The 18,547-nt window shown below is 44.2% G+C and overlaps 1 protein-coding gene across 1 annotated transcript in view; it reads right to left on the bottom strand.

The window, feature by feature from the left end:
- Positions 1–401: 401 nt before the first annotated feature.
- Positions 402–18,547, bottom strand: part of LOC122814137 (testicular spindle-associated protein SHCBP1L-like) — a 1,630,938-nt gene continuing 1,612,792 nt past the window's right edge. Inside the window, exon 8 of the mRNA XM_044086750.1 lies at positions 402–988. Coding sequence (XP_043942685.1) covers positions 746–988 — 243 coding nt within the window. The 3' untranslated portion in view covers positions 402–745. The remainder of the gene's footprint in view (positions 989–18,547) is intronic.

Raw genomic sequence — 18,547 nt, 5'->3', positions numbered from 1 at the left:
AACACCCACTCGACCGTGGGGAGGACATGCAGATTCCACACAAAAGGCACTCCCAACGCAAACCGAGAACTGAACGGGAAAACCTTTTGCTGTGAGGCAACAACGCTACCACTGCACCACCGTGGAAGTATGAGATCTACAGAGGGTACCTTTAGCAATTACAGACAAGGAAAAGAATTAAGGCAGCCTGGGAAATTTTAAAAGCTGAGATAAGTACCTGACAGCCTTGATCCTAGAGGTGTCATCATAGCTAGATGACTGACTAAACCATCCATGCATATTACATAAGTAGAGACTGTGACAATCAGTCAGATGCCTGAATGCAGCTTAACATTAACCTTCACACCATATGGTCAGTCCAAGTGTTAGCATTTAGTTAGAGAGGAAGAAAATCTAGCAACTTGTTTTACAATAAGGCACAATGTTTAATATCATCTGACTTAAATAACTAATATGCAAAAGTGTATGATTCTACTGCTACAAAAAAGCAAACAGTCCATGTAAGAAAACTACCATACTAAAATTCAAACAAACTGCGATAAAAGACTCAGAACAGAAGGAAAGAAACAAACAGGTTACAGTCTTCAGTGCAACATCAAATCTGCCCTAAATATATCCAGAATCATAAAAATCACTCTTACAAATGCAATGCATATTTATTGCACAAATGCGGTTTCACAGAGACCTTTTGCAAACTGATCTCAAAGACAACAATGCAGTTGCTTTAATACAGGCAAATGTGCACTCAGTTGACTATTCTTATGTTTCCTTCTATGTTGTTCTCTAGCTTGCTGTTCTTTATTTCAAGGCAAAGGTTTTGCATCTCTTTCGAAAGTCCATCTTCTTTTTGGTCTTCTGCAGCACCATCCCCCAAGGCCTCTTCGAACTCACTGCAAAACCTTTTATCAGGCTGATGGATTGTAATTCCACACCCACCGTTATTGTAGATATGGTTGCTGCACAACTTCAGTTTAGGTGGAGGAAGAACCTGTTTTATAAGAACATTAAAAGTTAAATCTTTTTAAAGGTCCGATTAATACTGAACACTATGCTGAAATTTTAGTATTAACAGTTCTATAATACACCATTTTCTCTGTGAAATAATAATAAAGCAATATTTATCTTATAGTAATCTAAGGAAAACTGATGAGATGATCTGTTGAAAGTTGTTACAAGCCTTCCACTGGTATTTCAGCATCACCAGAAATAGTTCTAAGATTTACAGCAATTTCAGTACGCCTAATGTACCAATGGACTTAAAAAAAAATGTTTTTTTTTAAGCAGTATCTCAGGACATCAATGCAGACATCATAAAGTTAGAAAGGTCGGCACACCTCTATTCCTTCTTAAATGTGACTAAACAAAGTACTTCCACAGGCAATACTAATATATCCATCTTCCCGCGGCCTACTGGTGGTGTGTTAGAAAGTAAATATCCTGCTATTTTTACTTTACTACATTTTAATGTATTTTGTTTCACACTTTAGTATCAAATATGGGATAAAAATGGACCCTTATGACCTAGTCCACTCACCTAAGAAAGAGAATGAAAGGAAAAAACTATCTAGTGTCTCTGTAATACATTACGTTCCCATAATTTACACATTCCCTAACTTCCAGTAACAAAAACTCTCTGCTGTCCCCTAGAATACAGACCCAATTTCTACAAGTTCTAGAACAAAATATTTGAAATAAAAAATCTCTCTCTCTCCTCACATACACAATTACTTCATCATATAAACAAAATATGGTTTACTTTCAGATTTGCAGCATGGGTTCAGAGCTGGACATAATATTCTGACAGTTATCTACATTAACCCCAACAGAAAATACAGCTCAGATATACTGACCATCTTGTTTGGAGTACCACAAGGGTAACTTCTGGGACCGATTTAATTTTCCATTTATTACAAATATATATATATATATATATATATATATATATATATATATATATATATATATATATATATATATATATATATATATATATGCATCTTATAAACTACAATAAATAGAACAATTAATGAAGGTATGGATCCCAGCCATCTGGAAAGTCGCTCATATCATCCCACTACATAAAGGAAGAAACTGAACTTTCCAACTTTCGCCCAGTTGCCCTACTCTCTCCTATTGCTAAAATAATGGAAAAATGCATCCACCGTCAACTATTAGACCACCTTCTCAAAAACAGCCTATTAGCCAGCTCTCAGCACGGCTTTTGACCTTTCCATAGCACCACTACTGCCCTCCTTTCCTTCTGTGATCACATTAACACCCTGTCCTCTGCTATCTTTATTGATCTTTCAAAAGCATCTGACATGGTTAACCATCAGCTACTGTTGAATATTCTTAAGACCCTCTCATTTGATACTCAAGCACTCCAGTGGTTCAAGTCCTATCTAGACAACAGGCAGTGCTTTGGGAAAACACTCTTTCCTCCAACTTACCTGTTATCCTTGGTGTACCTCAAGGATCCATTTTAGCCCCCCTTCTATTCTCCACCTTTATAAATGATCAATCTATTAGTATCCCCCAAGCTGTAACAATATAATACGTTGATGACTCCACTTTAATATCCTCAGCCACAGGGCTTTCTGAACTGCAGTCCCTCACCCAAAATACCTTTGAACTTGTAGAAGAATGGTTTCTCCAGCGGTGTCTCCTCCTTAACCCTAAAAAGACAAAACTATTGCTATTTACACCTACACAAAAGTCCTCCCCACTTCACTTCTCTAACAAATCGAAAAATGGTACAGTCATATCTCCTGACACTACCACCAAACTCTTAGGAGTAACTATTGACCACGGCCTTAATTATGATGCTCATATCAACACCACAATAAAATAAGTAAACCAAAAATTAGGCTCCCTCTTTAAAATTAAGCCTTTCCTTACTCCCATAGCTAGAACTACTATTGCCCACACCCACCTTATCTCAACTCTCTTTTATGCTTCTCCTATATATACAAATTTATCCAAAACCAACCTCCACAAGCTGTAAATTTCCTGCAGTAATATTGCTAGATTTGCCACCAGCTCCCCTTTTAGAACCCACCACTGCCAAAATCTGAATCAACTGGGTTGGCTTGAATTGCATAATCAAATCTTATTCCATCAACTGATTATTGCCCATAAAATCCTTTATCGCCCAGATAAAACACCAATTCTCAAAAGTCTTATCAGCCCATATAAAAATCTTTCAAGCCTATGCTCAGCTAATAAACTTCTTGTATCCGGACATAAACCCAACAATAAAGCAGGATACTCCATTTTCTCTAACACTGTGGGGAAAAGTTGGAACCTACTTCCTAATGAACTTACATCTCTGTCCTCTACTACATTTTTCAAAAAGAAACTGAAATCCCACCTTACCAGTCACTGGCTATGTCCCTGTACTAACCCTGAATAAGACTTTCTTTGTCTATTTTCATCTTTATCAGTTTTTCCTATGCTATTACTTACTTTATTGCCACTTTAAGCCCCCTACCTTCTAGTTGTACTTATTGTACCCAGGAAAGCCAGAAGTGACATCTCTCGGTCTCTTTTATGACTTTCTGCCCCCCACCCACTAACTCTCCAATCCTATTTTTATAACTAGTCTGTTCTCATGTTACTTTCGCTTAACCTTCAGCTGAAAATCAAAAAGGGTTATCTTAACTCATGTTTGTTCTACATGTTCTACTGTATTCCATGTATGCTAAATTGCCTTGTAACGCCGTTTTTTTGTCTGTCAAGCTATTTGTAACTCTAATGTTCTGCAACTGAAGTTTTAATGTTCTGTTTCTTTATCTGTTTTATGTGGAGCTTTTCTCCCCGGGCCTCTACTGAAAATAGACATATATCCAGTTAGACAAGCCCGGTCAACAAATGTAAAATAAAAAATAAAATAGCAGGGGGGGAAGAGTGGTTTCTATGCTCCGAAGGAGTTTTAGAGCTTTTACTGGGGATTTGAGTTCTTGAAGATGATGCTTTTTGGCAGGAAGAAAACTCTTCAGTATACAAGTTTGTTGCATCTATCAGCTAATGCCCTTGTGTTAAAAGCAACACATAATAGAGAGCAGCTGTTTTTTTAGACAGCACCTCAGAGACAATATATGCAACTCCTTGTGGGCATCGAAGTTAAGGATTTTCTGCCCACAAGTAGTGCATTTTATAAAGGGTGTTGGCTTGTCAGCCATGACAGCTTAGTACAGGTATGACAGAGAGAAATGAATTATAAGAGAGTAAGACTTTTTTTTAAGGAAGTACAAATATTAGAAAAAGGATAGAAATAAATTTGCCAGCAATGTAATGGGGGGGGGGGGGGGGGGGGGGTTGGTTGGTTAGAATGGTAAGAAGAGAAAATTACCAAGTTTGCAGATGACTGCAAGCTGGGCACCATCTTAAATTCCCCTAGTAATGTGAACAACCTCCAAGGGGGCCTTACCCAAACTAATAATTGGTACCAGAAGCATGGCCTCAAACTGAATGCCAAGAAATGCATCATCATCCCCTTTGGGGAAAATGTCATCTCCACTAATTATCACATTAATAACAATGTACTAAGTATGCAATCAGTCGTGAAAGACATCACATCGCCTCCGTTGTGTGGAAGGCTTTCTACATGGCCTACCTCATAAATAAGGGCATTTCATCCAGGAACAAGGAGGTCATAACATCCATGTACTCCTCCCTTATCAGACCCATTACTGAGTACAATGTCACCTTCGGCATGTACCTTGCCAAGCACATGCAGCAGTTGGGAGAGATCACAGAGGTTCCTGACCAGGAAAATCCAGGGTCTCAAACACCTATCCTATACAGATATGATAAAAGCCCTGTCCCTCTACTCAGTCTCATACAGACTGCTCAGAGGTGATCTGTGTCTGGCATACAAAGCCATTTCAGACCCAGCCTTGATGGAGTTGCTGCATTTCCATAAGGCAAACCTCACTCGTGCAACCCACACACAAGGCCTTAACCTGGTCTGTGACATTAATAGAACTTATTGGCTGGATAGATAAGTGTCCCAAAGACTCCCCCGTCTGTGGAACAGACCCCCTCTCCATGTCAAGCAGAGTACCTCTCTAGCCCTTTTTAAGAGGAACCTGGACAACTGGATGGAAAACGGAAATTACACCCCTGGGATCCCACCTGTTTCCCTGCTGGACAGGGAAAACAGGTACTCACATTGAGGGAATATGGGAGAAATTCTTGGCTAGGCTTATAAGGGCCTCCGAGCCAATAGCCTAATATCATTCTATGAACCAACGATGGTAATGACAAAATACTAAAATAAAATATAGTACGTAGTCTGAAAAGAAACCAGAATACTAGAGGGAGGTATGTGGCAAAAAAAAAAAAAAGGAAAAGTAAGATAATAAAATTGACAGTCACTTAGAAAAGAACCTTGACAAAACACTTGAGAGAAGGACTCTACATCTGAGCATGATGGCAGCAAATTAGATCTGAGGTATTGGGGATGGACTAGGGCATTATGGATAGAAGGAGGAGCTGGAGAGTTGGACTCAAAGCCTAAAGTATGTGGCTGAGTCGGATCTGGATCCAAGGATTCATAACCCATTTGCTGAGGAAGAATGAAAATGGACAACAATAGATGCCTAGTTATCCTGAGTACATAACTTTTAAATAAACACACACGCATGCACAAATACGTACATATGGGTGCCATTCACTCCACTGAACAGACTACTGATCAATGGAGTGAATGACTGTGAAATGTGATTGACTGTTCTGTTCATCAAAATTTTAAATTTTCAATGAACGGAACATTGCATATGTATAAGGTAAGTGTGGGCTTGGAAAAGTAATGGCAAAGCCTTTAGATATTTTGAAGGTTTTGGCATTAAGGAGGAGTGTTTTGACAGGTGCCAAGTTAAAATACAGTTAATAGCTGTAGTGCAGTGTGTGTGCTTGTGTACCCAAGATGACTGTTTTTTTTTAAAAAGTAAGGTGCTGGGTAGGGTTATCTAAGTCACCTTACTAATACCTACTAACCCTAACCCATGTACAACAGTACATCACCTTTTAAAAACTCTTCCCGTAACACTACCACTACTCAAACAAATGTCATAATGTGTGGGTTGTGTTTTGCGGTTCCAATTGCAAAAGGAAACAATTAGTTATGTACTCACCATAACGTCAGATGTATGTGGTCCATCTCGCCTACATTCTTAACTGATGGGTTCGGAGCAGAGAATCGGCTCCGACTCGGCCGCTATTTACTAGCTCAAAGTCTCTGATTGGCTGGGCTAGACCTAGTATCCCAAGATGCACCACGCCCAAACCCCCAGATCTTGTTTGCCAACAATATAACAGAGTGACACACACAACCTCCTAGAAATAACACAAGCAGGAAGAGAGAAAAAATAACATCCTCAGAAGGGTCTAAGAACATAATCTCCTCCAAGTCCAACAGGTCGGGGGATGGTGGGTGGGTACGTAAGAATGTAGGTGAGATGAACCACATACATCTAACGTTATGGTGAGTACATAACTAATTGATGTAATGTGGTCCTATCTCGCCACATTCTTAACTGATGGGACAGCGTCCCTAGCACCTACATTCTGGGAGGCTCACTAATAACACTCCTGAGCACCGTGGAACCAAAGGAAGCCCAGTCTCTAGACACAACATCAAGCTTGTAATGAGAAACAAAGGTGTGCAGACAGGACCAGGTGGCCGCAGCACAGATGTCATCCAAGGAGAGCCTAGCATGATAAGCTACTGATGCAGCCATAGCCCTGGTAGAATGAGCCTTAACTTGGAAAGGTAAATCTCTGCCTGCTAATGCGTAAATAAAGGAGATACAGTCCTTAATCCATTTAGCAATAGTACCTTTAGTCATAGGGCTACCATTCTTGTTCTCTGAAAAGGACACAAACAACTGATCCGATTTCCTGTGGGGTTGTGTCCTGTGCAAATAAAACCTTAGTTGTCTATGAATATCCAACTGGTGGAATCTGAATTCCGCTTCATTTGAAAAGTTTGGAAAGAAAACTGGTAACTCAATGGATTGGTGAAGACAAAGGGTAGAAGATACCTTAGGAAGGAAGGAGGGGTTGAGTCTCAAGGAAACTCTCTCCTTATGGAAGACCAAATAAGGGGGCTTTTATGGAAAGGGTCTGAAACCCCGATACCCTCTTGGCTGAAGTAATGGCAACCAGAAAGGCTGTCTTCCAAGACAAATATTTTAACTCACAAGTGTCAGCCGGTTCAAAAAGCACCAAGCTTAAATCCCAAGGTAAAACTGGTTGTGACAATGGCGGACGGAGTAACCAGGCTCCTTTCAGGAAGGCTTTACAAAGTTTATGGCCCATAAGGGAAGGCTCATGAGAGACGTGAAAGTTAGAAATGGCCGCCAGCTGTACCTTAATAGTGGAGGTAGCGGAACCCTGTTTGAAGAGCATAGCCAAAAAATCTAATACTGCCGACAAGGGGGCTGTGAAGGGATCTAGATTGTGTGCTTCAGCCCAGATAGCAAATCTTTCCATTTGCTAGAGTATAGTTTTCTGGTAGACGACTTGTGGGAGGATGACAGAATATGCAACACCTCAGGTGAAAAGGAATGTAGTCTAACTAAGGATGGAAGTGGGGCAGCCAAGCAACCTGAGGGTTCGTAGGGATGGATGGAACTGACCCGACTGATGAGTCAATAAGTCTGGTGCTGGTTCCAGAGTCCAAGGGCCGTCCAATGTATACTTCTGAAGAAAGGGGAACCAAACTTGAGGCCAGTATGGTGCGATAAGAATCATCTTGCTTCCCAAGGAAGTTGCCTTCTGAATCACTCTTGATAATAGAGGGAACGGAGGAAAGGCATAAAGCAGACCTGGGGGCCAATGGTGGAATAGAGCGTCCCTGGGTGGCTCCCCCCAGGGGGGGGGGGGGTCAGAGTGAAGTACCTGCTGCACTTGGCATTGAGGGGGCTGGCAAACAGGTCGCAGCAAGGTTGACCCCACCTGGAGAAGATCTGAGTTGCAACTCGGTTGTTCAAGGACCACTCATGAGGCATCAGAATAGCTCTGCTTAGCCTGTCTGCTATCACAGTGGACTTCCCCGGAATGTGCGTTGCTACTAGAAAGCGTTGGGAAGACACCGCCCAGTTCCACACTCTCTTGGCCTCTCTGCAAAGGGGGATAGGACCTGGTTCCACCCTGCTTGTTTAGGTACCACACGATTGACATGCTTTCGGAAAGAATAGCAATCGTCCCCTTGGGAAGAGAGCTCTGAAGTGCTTGCAATGCTAGAAGCACTGCTCTCATTTCTGGGACATTGATGTGCAAATGTACCTCGTGATCTTGCCATGTGCCTTGGACCGTTCTACCCAGATAATGGCCACCCCAAACTATCTGGGAAGCGTCCGTGGTCACCGTGGTGGTAGGAGACGGGGGGAGTCAGAGGTCAGAGGTCTCCCTATGTCTAGATTGGATGACTGAAGCCACCAATGTAGGTCTTGTCGGCATTGTTCCGTGATGAGAATGGGATAAGACAGAGGAAACTCCTGAAAGGACCACTGGACCGAGACCAGCCACTGGAGGATCCGCATATGTAGCCTGGCTAGCGGTACTAGCATGATGGTAGCCGCCATGGACCCTAGTAGTTGAAGAGCAAGTCTGACTTGGACTTTCTTGAGAGGTAGTAAGGCTAACACTTGAGCCTGTAGCACTTTGATTCTTTCTGTTGGAAGAAAAGCTCTCATTTGGACGGAGTCTATCTCTGCACCGATAAATGCAACACGCTGTGATGGCCGCAACACAGATTTTCCCAGTTGAAGGTAATCCCTAGGTGTTGGCCCAATGTGATGGTAGCCCTCGTGGCTCGAACGAGTAGATGCCTGGAGGGGGCAGTGAGAAGTCAATCATCCAGATAAGGAAAAACCTGGAATGCCCAACGTCTCAAGTGAGCTGTCACCACTGCTAAGCATTTGGTAAACACCCTGGGGGCTGTGGCGAGACCAAAAGGCAGAGCACGAAACTGGTAGTGACTGGCTCCCAGCCGAAAACATAGGTGACTCCTGGATGCCTTGTTTATCTTGATTTGGTAATAGGCATCCTTGAGATCGATGGAGCACATCCATACTCCTTTTTCCAATAAGGGGAAAATGGACTGAAGAGTGACCATTCGGAACTTGGACTTCAGTACAAATCGGTTTAAACGGCTGAGGTCCAGAATGGGCCTCAGGTCCCCTGTCCTTTTTGGTACCAAAAATAATCTTGAGTAAGTTCCTGATCCGATCTGGTCTGAGGGGACTGGTTGGATGACTCCTTTTTCCAGCAGCTTCAAAACCTCTAGCGCTGCTTGATCCCTTTGACTGGGTGGAACGTCTGGGATTTTTCTGGATAGGGGAGGGAGTTTAAGAAAGGGAATGGTGTAACCTCCGGTAATTATTCGGAGCACCCATTGATCCTGAGTGATACTTTCCCAGGCTTGAGGATGCCTCGAAAAACGGCCCCTGACTGGCTCCGGAGTAGCAGAGTTGGGCAGTCCCTCAGGGACGTTGGTAGGAGGATCCACGAAAGGATTCACGGTCTCCTGAGTTGCGGGGGGCCTCCTCTGCCTCTAGGGCGGCGCATTCCAGAGTAATTCCCCCCTCCCCTGCCCCTGGAGGGGGGGGGTCACCATGATCGACGGGGAAAGACTTCTGAGATTTCCTGAACCACATCTTGCCTCCCCCTCCGTGCCTTGGGATAAGGCCTAGAGGGAGGCAAGAAACGGGCCCCTACGGCAGACAAAGTCTTACCCTCCTGCTCAAATCTGGTGAGAGTGCCTTTCACTTTGGGTCCAAAGAGGGAGGACCCATCGAAGGGGGCGTCCATGAAGGAAGACTTGAAGGCTTCCGCGAAGTGACACAGGCGCATCCAGGCTTGCCTCCTGAGGGCTACGGCTGAGCTAGCTGCCCTACCCGCCCCTTCAGCTGCATAGGATATGAGCCTCATGGACAAATTGACAATAGAGGAAAGGGTAGACAGCTGGGCATTGACAGTCTGATTCAGCGCCTCAGGCAAGTTACCCGACAGGGTATCTACCAATTCCTTAAGGAGATCTCTTTGGAGTCTAGTGAAGTGGAAAAGATAGTTCAACGACCGCAAAGTAAAGGTCGCTGAAGACAGGGTACGCTTCCCATACCGATCCATACTCCTGGACTCCTTGTTAGGAGGATGAATGGAAGCAGAAGCTTCTGCAACTTCCTGCTGAGTGGCAGATGCCACCACCATGGCATCTACAGGAACTCCTTTAGTTAAGAACTCTTTCTCCGGGGGTGCCGATAGAAACTTGTTTGGGTGGCTGGGCACAAGTTCCATGGAGTCAGGGTGTTCCCACACCCTTCGACAAATAAGGTCTAACAATTCGAAGGGCGGAGAAACCCAGGAGGCAGAAAGTTGGGCTCTGAAGGCTTTGAGGAGGACTGACTCGTCCTCAGATGGGGATTTAGAAGGCCAGTCGCCTCTCTGCCTTAAAATCTCCAGAATATCGGAGAATGTAACCTCATCGGAGGGCGACTTAGAGGACCCCTCTGCGTCATCGAGGTCGGTATCAGAAGTGATGGACTCATTTGGGGAGTCAACTTGCTTCCTCTTGCACGACTTCTTTCTAGGAGGCTCCTCAGGCGAGGAATCTGAAGGGCCCTCAGAAGGCTGGGGACCATGCATGGAAGTATCCTCAGGCCTTCGAGCCCCGCTATCCACTGATAAGGGGGAGTCAGAGGCTCCAGCCGCAGTGCCGAGGGAAGGAGTGGCTGATTCAAGTGAAGTCACTGAAGACCTGGCCAGTGCGCTCCTCATGGCCTGGCATGCAGGTCCACCGGAATCCGGGGATCGACCCGTCTCCGAAACCACAATCGGAGAAGGGGTTCCCCTAGCCGAGGCACCAAGAGAGAGACTCAGAGCCGAGGGATGAAGCCCCGATGTATCCCCCTCGGGTCCGACCGACGAAACCCGAGTGCCAAAACCAGAATACGGAATCGAACAGGTTGGAGCCGATAGACTTAAATGGGGGTATCGGAACTGACCCCAGGACCCCACTCGACGCAGAAAACCCTGGCTCCGACGACACAGGAGTGCTTGGAGGAGGAATAGTCGGAACCGACAAGAGGGAAGGCTCCGGAGCCGACTGGGCTGGAGCGGAAAATAACCTGGCTAATACCGGCGCCTGAAGGAGCCTCTGCACCACCCTGTCCACATCCGAATCAGACAACCTGGAAGACTTGGAGGACACAGAAGGTGGTCGAGATCTCTTACCCAGAGGATCTAAGGTTAGGCTAGGAGAAAAGCTCCGAATCGGTTCCAAGAGGATCGGAGCCTAAGCCGGCTCCAGTGTCATAGAAACCTCCTGCGGCGCCGATAACAATGGAGCCGAGGAGGTCGACTCAGACACAGAAAACCCTTCCTTTGGCTCCGAAGCCAATGAAGCCAAGGAAGGTGGAGAAGTCTTCATTATTTTCTCCAATGGCTCTGATGAACCAGACGGAGCCGGAGATCTCTTTTTTGGTTTAGACTTAGACTTCCCACTAGAGGAAGACTACTCCAAATCTTCTTCAAAGGCAGGTTTGACAAGGCCCCTGAGAATCAATTTATTTTTCCTCTCTTGCAAGACTCTAGAGCTAAAAGAGTGACACACATTACAAGATTCTTGCAAATGAATAGCGCCCAAACAATACACACAGATGTCATGGCCGTCCGTTAAGGACATCTTATAAGAACATTTGGCACACTTTTTGAAGCCAGAAGGCTTATGCTCTTTCTGATCTTTGCCTGACATGGCAATACAATAAAACACACACACAAGGTAAGGAAGGGCGGGGAAGGGACTAACTTGAATTCCAAACAGACTTAACAGACCGGGGGGAGGGCTAAGGCCTTCTAACGGGCATAGCCCGTGAAAAACAAGGTTTCTACAGAAAAAACTAATTAAATAAAGGAAGGGGCGCTAACTCAAAACTCCCCTACAGGTGTAACAGACACAGGAGAGGCTAAGGCCCTCTAATTTAAACAGGCCTAGCCTGCCAAAAACACCAGGAATCCACAAAAACAAAAAACTGACTAAAAATAGTCGCAACTCACAGGATACACTGAACGTACCTGTAAGAACAGGTTTTGACAGAAAATAGACAGAATAAACTAAGGAAAATAGTTTGAATAAGGTACTTATCCACAGCCAAGCTCGAGACCATGTCTGTACTCTACGAGTGGCAAACGAGATCCGGGGGTTTGGGCGTAGTGCATCTTGGGATACTAGGGCTAGCCTATCCAATCAGAGACTTCGAGCTAGTAAATAGCGGCGAGTCGAAGCCGATTCTCGGCTCCGAACCCATCAGTTAAGAATGTGGCAAGATAGGACCACATTACATCTGTATGTTTCTTTTCTCAAAGGTTTTAGTGAGTTGTTTTTTGATGTGTTGAGTTTTGGAATGATGGAATTAATGACTTCAGTTTTGATGCACTTCCATTCCGATAATGAAATATATACTCATATTATAAAATATCCATCCATCCACAACCCATTTTTCACATATGAGGTTGGGGTGTCACACCAACAATGACAATCATCTAGAGTCGATGTTCACACCACCAGCTGGCTAGCTATACATTTACTGTAAACATGTTTAGTAAACTATTAATGCACAGACGAAAATATTAAAAACAAAATTATGTACTCATCACAATGATGCATCTGTTTTGTCCATTTTCATTCTTCCTCAACTGATGGGTCTCGGATTCATCCTCTGAGCTGATTTAACCACTTTTACTAGACTCACTGCTCCAGCTCTCAAGGTCCCTTCATAATGCCCCACCATCCTGGCATAACTCAGATAGAGTATGCTCAATACTAACATATGCATGACACCATATCATTGTGAAAAGGCAAGGCAAAGGCATACAGAAAAGGCTGGAGCCTAAACAGGGAAAAGATAGGTTCCCAAAGGGACATCCCTTAGGACACGCAAGGAAAAAAAAGGAAAAGGGTTGGAGTGTGGGAAGTTGAGGAAGAATGAAAATGGATCGCACATATGCATCGTTATGGTGAGTATACAACTTTTGTATCTGATATTGTCATTTTTATTCATTCCTCAATTGATGGGACAAAGTCCCCAGCTAGACGAACCTTGCGGGTTCTCATGGAAAGATATTCCGCAGCATAGCGGAACCAAATGCTGCCCTTTTTCTGGATAGTATGTCTAACTTATAATTAAGCAATAAAGGTATGAGCACTGGACCAAGTGTCAGCTACACAGATATCATCTATACATACACTTGACTAAAAGGCAGTAGTAGTGGCTACAGACCTTGCGTAATGTTCTCTGGGGTGCCGAGGTAAAGATAACCGACTTTCTTTATAAACTAAGGATATACAGTCAGTCAACCATTTAGCTGAGGTCATGTTAGACACTATTTTACCCGATAAGTTCTTAGAAAAGGTCCACGTATTCCTGAAATCTTGGGTTCTGTGCAGATAAAATCTAAGCTACAGTGCAAGTCCAAAAGATGTGCCATGTATTTACCTTTGTTTGCGAATTTCAGAAAGAATGCACGTAGACTGATGATTAAGGTTGGATTCAGAATCCACCTTAGGTAAAAATGATGGGGTCCTGCATAATGAAACCCTATCCTTATGGAAAGTCAAGTAAGGAGATCTTGCAGAGAGCACATGGAGTTCAGATACTAGTCTAGCAGAAGGGACAGTGGCCAGGAAAATTATTTTCCGGGACAAGAACTTAAGGACTATCTTAGACAACAGCTCAAATGGAGGTTGGATTAGAGCTTGCAATAAGAGTCAAATCCCAGCGTGCGAGGGTAAGGTCTTTAACTGGGGTCCTGAGTAAAAAAAAAAGGTACCCTTAAGAAAGGCCTTGCACAACTTCAAAGAAGCCAAGGAGAAGTGATTCTCACCAGAGTGAAAATTAGAAATGGTCGCAAACTGAAGTTTAATAGTAGAATAACTCGCCCTGTTGTCAAAAACAGAAGCCAGAAAATCAAAAACTGCAAAGACTAGGGCGGAGAAGGGATCCGGTTCTCCCTGAAGGGCCCAAGCTAAAAAATCTTTTCCATTTACTTTTGTAAATTTTCCTAGTAGAAAGTCTCTGAAATGGTAAAAAAAAAAGGTCAGACTGGGAAGGAAAACCTCGACTGCCTAGCCATCACTGGAATGGCAGAAACCACGGGGTCAGCTTGAGACCACTGTCCAGGTATTTCATCCCTATCGGATAAGAGAAAAGATCTGGACTTGGGTCTAATCTCAAAGGTGGGCACAGAAGATGAGACCACAAGAACGGGGACCAAATCTGACAAGGCCAAAAAGGCACAACAAGGATGACTGTGCTCTCCAACCGGGGTTCTTTCTGTAGAAATGTGAGGATTAGAAATAAAGGACAGTAAGCATAAATGAGACTTGAAGGCCAACTGTAAACTAGAGCACCTCTGGGTGATTGCCCCTGTGGAGGGGACCAGGGCGAAGAACCTGCTGCACTTGTTAAAAAGAGAAGCAAAAACATTACAGTATGGCTGGCCCCACTGACAGAAGATCATTTCCACCACTCTCACTGCCTCTCGACACAGTGGGTAAGATCTGCTTCCCCCATTTGTTGATGTACAAGACTACACAAGTTGTCTGTATTACAATCATCCTTGAGGGGAGAACATCTTGAAAAGGTGGCATCACTAGCAAGACTGCTCTCATTTCCAGGACACTGATGCGTAAATTAACCTACTCTGAGCACCACGTACCTTGGGTTGTCCCTCCTTAAGTAATGCCTCCTGCTCAATTTGATAGGCATCAGTGATCACTATAGTTATTGGCTATGGGAAAGCAAAGGGATTGCCTTAAGTTGGGAGGGTGGCCTAATGGTTAAGGTGTTTGCCTTACAAACACAAGGTGCAGGGTTTGAGTCTCACAAGGGATAATTGGCTAGGCCTAAAATGTCTCGCAAGGGCAGTTAGCTTAGTACTAACCTATGAACCTAAGAACCTTTTTCTGAATGAATCTGCCAAAAAAGATATTCCTTGCAAACCTCCGTGATCTTGACTGGAGTGTTCAAGGGATGCTGAAGAACAGACCATTGCACTGAAAGAGTTCACTGTAGGACACACATATAAAATCTGGCAAACAGGACTAGAGATATTGCTGCTGCTGTCAATCCTAAGACTTGTCATAATAGTCTTGCTGGAGGAGAACATTGGGAGATCACGTTTCATGACCTGTAGTTTGACAGTATGAACTCTTGTTAAGAGGTAACACATTTACCTGTCTGATCATGTCTACACAAGAACCTCTGTGTAGGTATAAGTTGTGATGTGGTGTAGCTGACCGTGATGCCCAGGTGATGACATAACTACAGCAACTAGTCCCTTCCTTATAAAAGTAGTTATGTTGACGAAGGGGTCAGGAGACAAGTGTCTACTTATGGAAACACACAGAAATCCAGGTGAGCCACTACCACCATATATTTGGTGAACACCCTGGGCCTGAGGTAAAGCCAAAAGGCAGTGCTTTGAACTGGTAATGATTGGGCCAAGCCAGAAGCACAGATGTCTTCTGGAGTGCTTGTCCATTTTTATATAGCAGCATGCATCCTGAAGATCTATTGAGCACATCGAATCATCCTTTCACAGCAGAGGCAAAATGGACTGTACTGGAACTTTGAATATTTTACATATTGGTTAAGTTTGTGAGATCCAGGATTAGTCTCAAGTCCCCTGTCTTTTTAGGCACTAAAAACAAATCCTGAGTAAGTTCCGGATCTTTGCTGGCCTGGGGGTACTTTCTGGATGACTCTCTTTCCTAGGAGCTTTACTATTTCCAAGGCTGCTGCCTCCCTCTGATTTGGTGGTAAAATCGGGGAACTTTTTAGTAGGAATTTGCAAAAGTAGAATGAAAACCTCTGGATATGTTTTTCTGCATCAAAGTCTCTCTTGTGATGGAAGCCCAGGTTTCTGGGTGCAAGGATAAGATCCCCTGACTGCCTCCATAGTACAGCAGCCAGGCAACCCTTCAGGAGCACTGGTAGGGCTTATCAGAGATAGCATCTCTGAAGCCCTGGTTTAGCAGGTTATCTCTGCCGTGAGGCAACGTCTTCCACTGGAGTTCCCTCATCTCCTTGGGAAGAACTATCCTCTTTAGTCCTGGAATGACCCTTGGGACTTGTAAAACCACATCTTTTCATCACCTCATTGAATCCAGGGAAAGGATCTCTGAATGGTAGAAAAACAGATCCCGACAGCAGACAGAGTCTTTCCATCTTGCTCACTTCTGGACAGTGTTTCCCAAACTTTGAGGCCAAACAAGGATGATCCATCAAAATGAGCACTTATGAATGAAGATTTGAAGGGCTCCATATCACTCGAGTGCATCCTGACCACAATGGCTGAATCCACAGCCCTATAAAGTACTTTCGGCTGGATGAGAAATCAGCCTCATGGACAAAGAAATAGATTGAAAGGTGGCCAGTTATAAAGAAACTTTTTTCTGGTCCTCCACAGACATTGGCCATGAAAGATTCGGAAAGCTCTTTGGGCAAATCCCTTTGTAACCTGGTGAAGTGTGCCAGATAATTCAGTGACCAAACAGCAAAGGTCATAGAGGCATAAATGCATTGCCAAATCTGTCCAGGGTCCTAGCCTTCCTATTAGGGGACTGGCATATGAGATCTGTTCTGCAAGCTCCTTAGTGGTGGCTGCCACCACCATGGCATCTACTGGGACTGTATTGCTTCAGTGGATCCTATCCGTGGGTGGAGCTAAAAACTTAACAAGTCTTTTAGGCAAGTGCTCCTTAATATACTGTCCCTTCCATGCTCAGCGTGAGATAAGGTCAATCAAGTCATCAGCCAGAGAAACCACCCAAGACATAGCCAAACCAGCCCCGAAAGCCTCCAGAAATACTAACTCCTCCTGAGAAGTGGTTTTGCAAAACCATCCGCATCTCTGTTTAAGTTGTTCCAGGATCTCTTCAAAGGAGACATCATCAGGTGGAGATCTGGGGGACTCCTCCCCATCACTGAAGACCATGTCTTTGACGATAGACTCTTGAGGGAAAACTAGGTGTCTCCCTTTAAATGTTCTCTTCCTAGGTACTTCATCAGTGGGGTGGTCTGAAAAAGCATTGTAAGTGGGTGGGGAGTCCTGTGTGAAGAATGTCTGAAGGCTAGTAGGGGTGGCTGTCCTGGTGGAATAGACATGAGGGACTGAGAGCTTAAATTTGATGGAGGAATACAGACTGGCTCTGAGAAGTGTAATGATGTCCTCTCAATAGGTTCATAGGTAGGTACTAGGCTATCTGCCCAAGGGCATTTATAAGCCTAGCCAGAGTGTCAGCTTTTGCCGCCCCATTGATTAATTAACTGAGCTTCCGTCAAGAATAGCCAATGAAGAGATCCCAGGGGTGTATTTTCTGTTACCCATCCACTCGTCAAGGTTTCTCTTGAAGAGTGTTAGTGAGGGGCTCTGCCTAATGTAGTTAGGAATTTTGTTCCAAAGCATGGGGAGTCTCTGTGACAAGAATCTATCCCGCCAGCATGTTCTATTTATTGTTGTGGCGAGGTTTAGCTCACTAGAGCGAGTGGCTCGCAGTGACTTGGATTTCTTTAGGTGGAGCATGTCCATCAATTCTGAGTTGGACATGGCTTTGTAAGTCAGGCAGAGATCATCTCTGAGTAAGCAATATGCCACGGAGTACAGCTGGAGTTTTTCCAGTTGGGCTGCATAGGACATAAGTTTGAGACCAGTAATCCTCTTGGCGAGGTACTTTTGTGGTCTTTCCAGCTGTTGGAAGTGTCTTGTGAGGTACATCCCAAATGGGGCATTGTACTCTATGATGGGTCTGATGAGTGACGAGTAGAGGGGCACTATAACCTCTTTATTTGTAGATGCAAACCCTTTAGTAATTAGATGAGCTACATAGAAGGATTTCCTAACTACTTTGGCAATGTGATTGTCAAAGGAGAGATTACTATCTACCTGGGTCCCCAAATCTCTTATCACCTCTTCTGTATTAAGGGGGCTGCCGCCTATGTGGAAATTCATGGGTGTTTTGTTTTTCCCAAAAGGGATGACTATGCATTTTTTGGCATTTAGCTCGAGACCATGACTTTGACACCAGGTGTCCGTCTCAGTAAGGCCCTTTTGGAGAATGTCCATGTCAGCCGGAGAGTCAATTATGGCTCCCAGTTTGCAGTCATCGGCGAACTTGGTTAGCCATATTGCCTGTATTTCTGAGAAGTATATGCCGAACAGTAAGGGTCCCAGGACCGAGCCTTCTGGGACATCACTTGTGACTGGTTTAGAGTTGGATCTGGAGCCCGCTATTCTTACCGTGCAAGTTCTGTCTGTAAACCAGTTGGCAACCCATCTTGTGACGTAGGGGTTTATGTTCAGGCTGGTGAGTTTTTTTTATAATTCCAGAGTGTGGAATGGTGTCAAAAGCCTTGGCGAGGTCAAGGTAGGCTGTGTGAACCACCTTCCCCTCATCTATGGCCTTGGTCACTGTAATGAAGAAGTCAACCAGGTTTAGTACGCATGATATGCCCTTAACAAAGCCGAACTGGGTTTGGAG

Source organism: Protopterus annectens, chromosome 10.part0, assembly GCF_019279795.1.
Source record: "Protopterus annectens isolate FY-2018-M chromosome 10.part0, PAN1.0, whole genome shotgun sequence".
In the NCBI taxonomy this organism is placed as follows: Eukaryota; Metazoa; Chordata; order Ceratodontiformes; family Protopteridae; genus Protopterus; species Protopterus annectens.
Note: the sequence above shows the minus strand (reverse complement) of the source record. Positions and strands in the feature narration are given on the sequence as shown.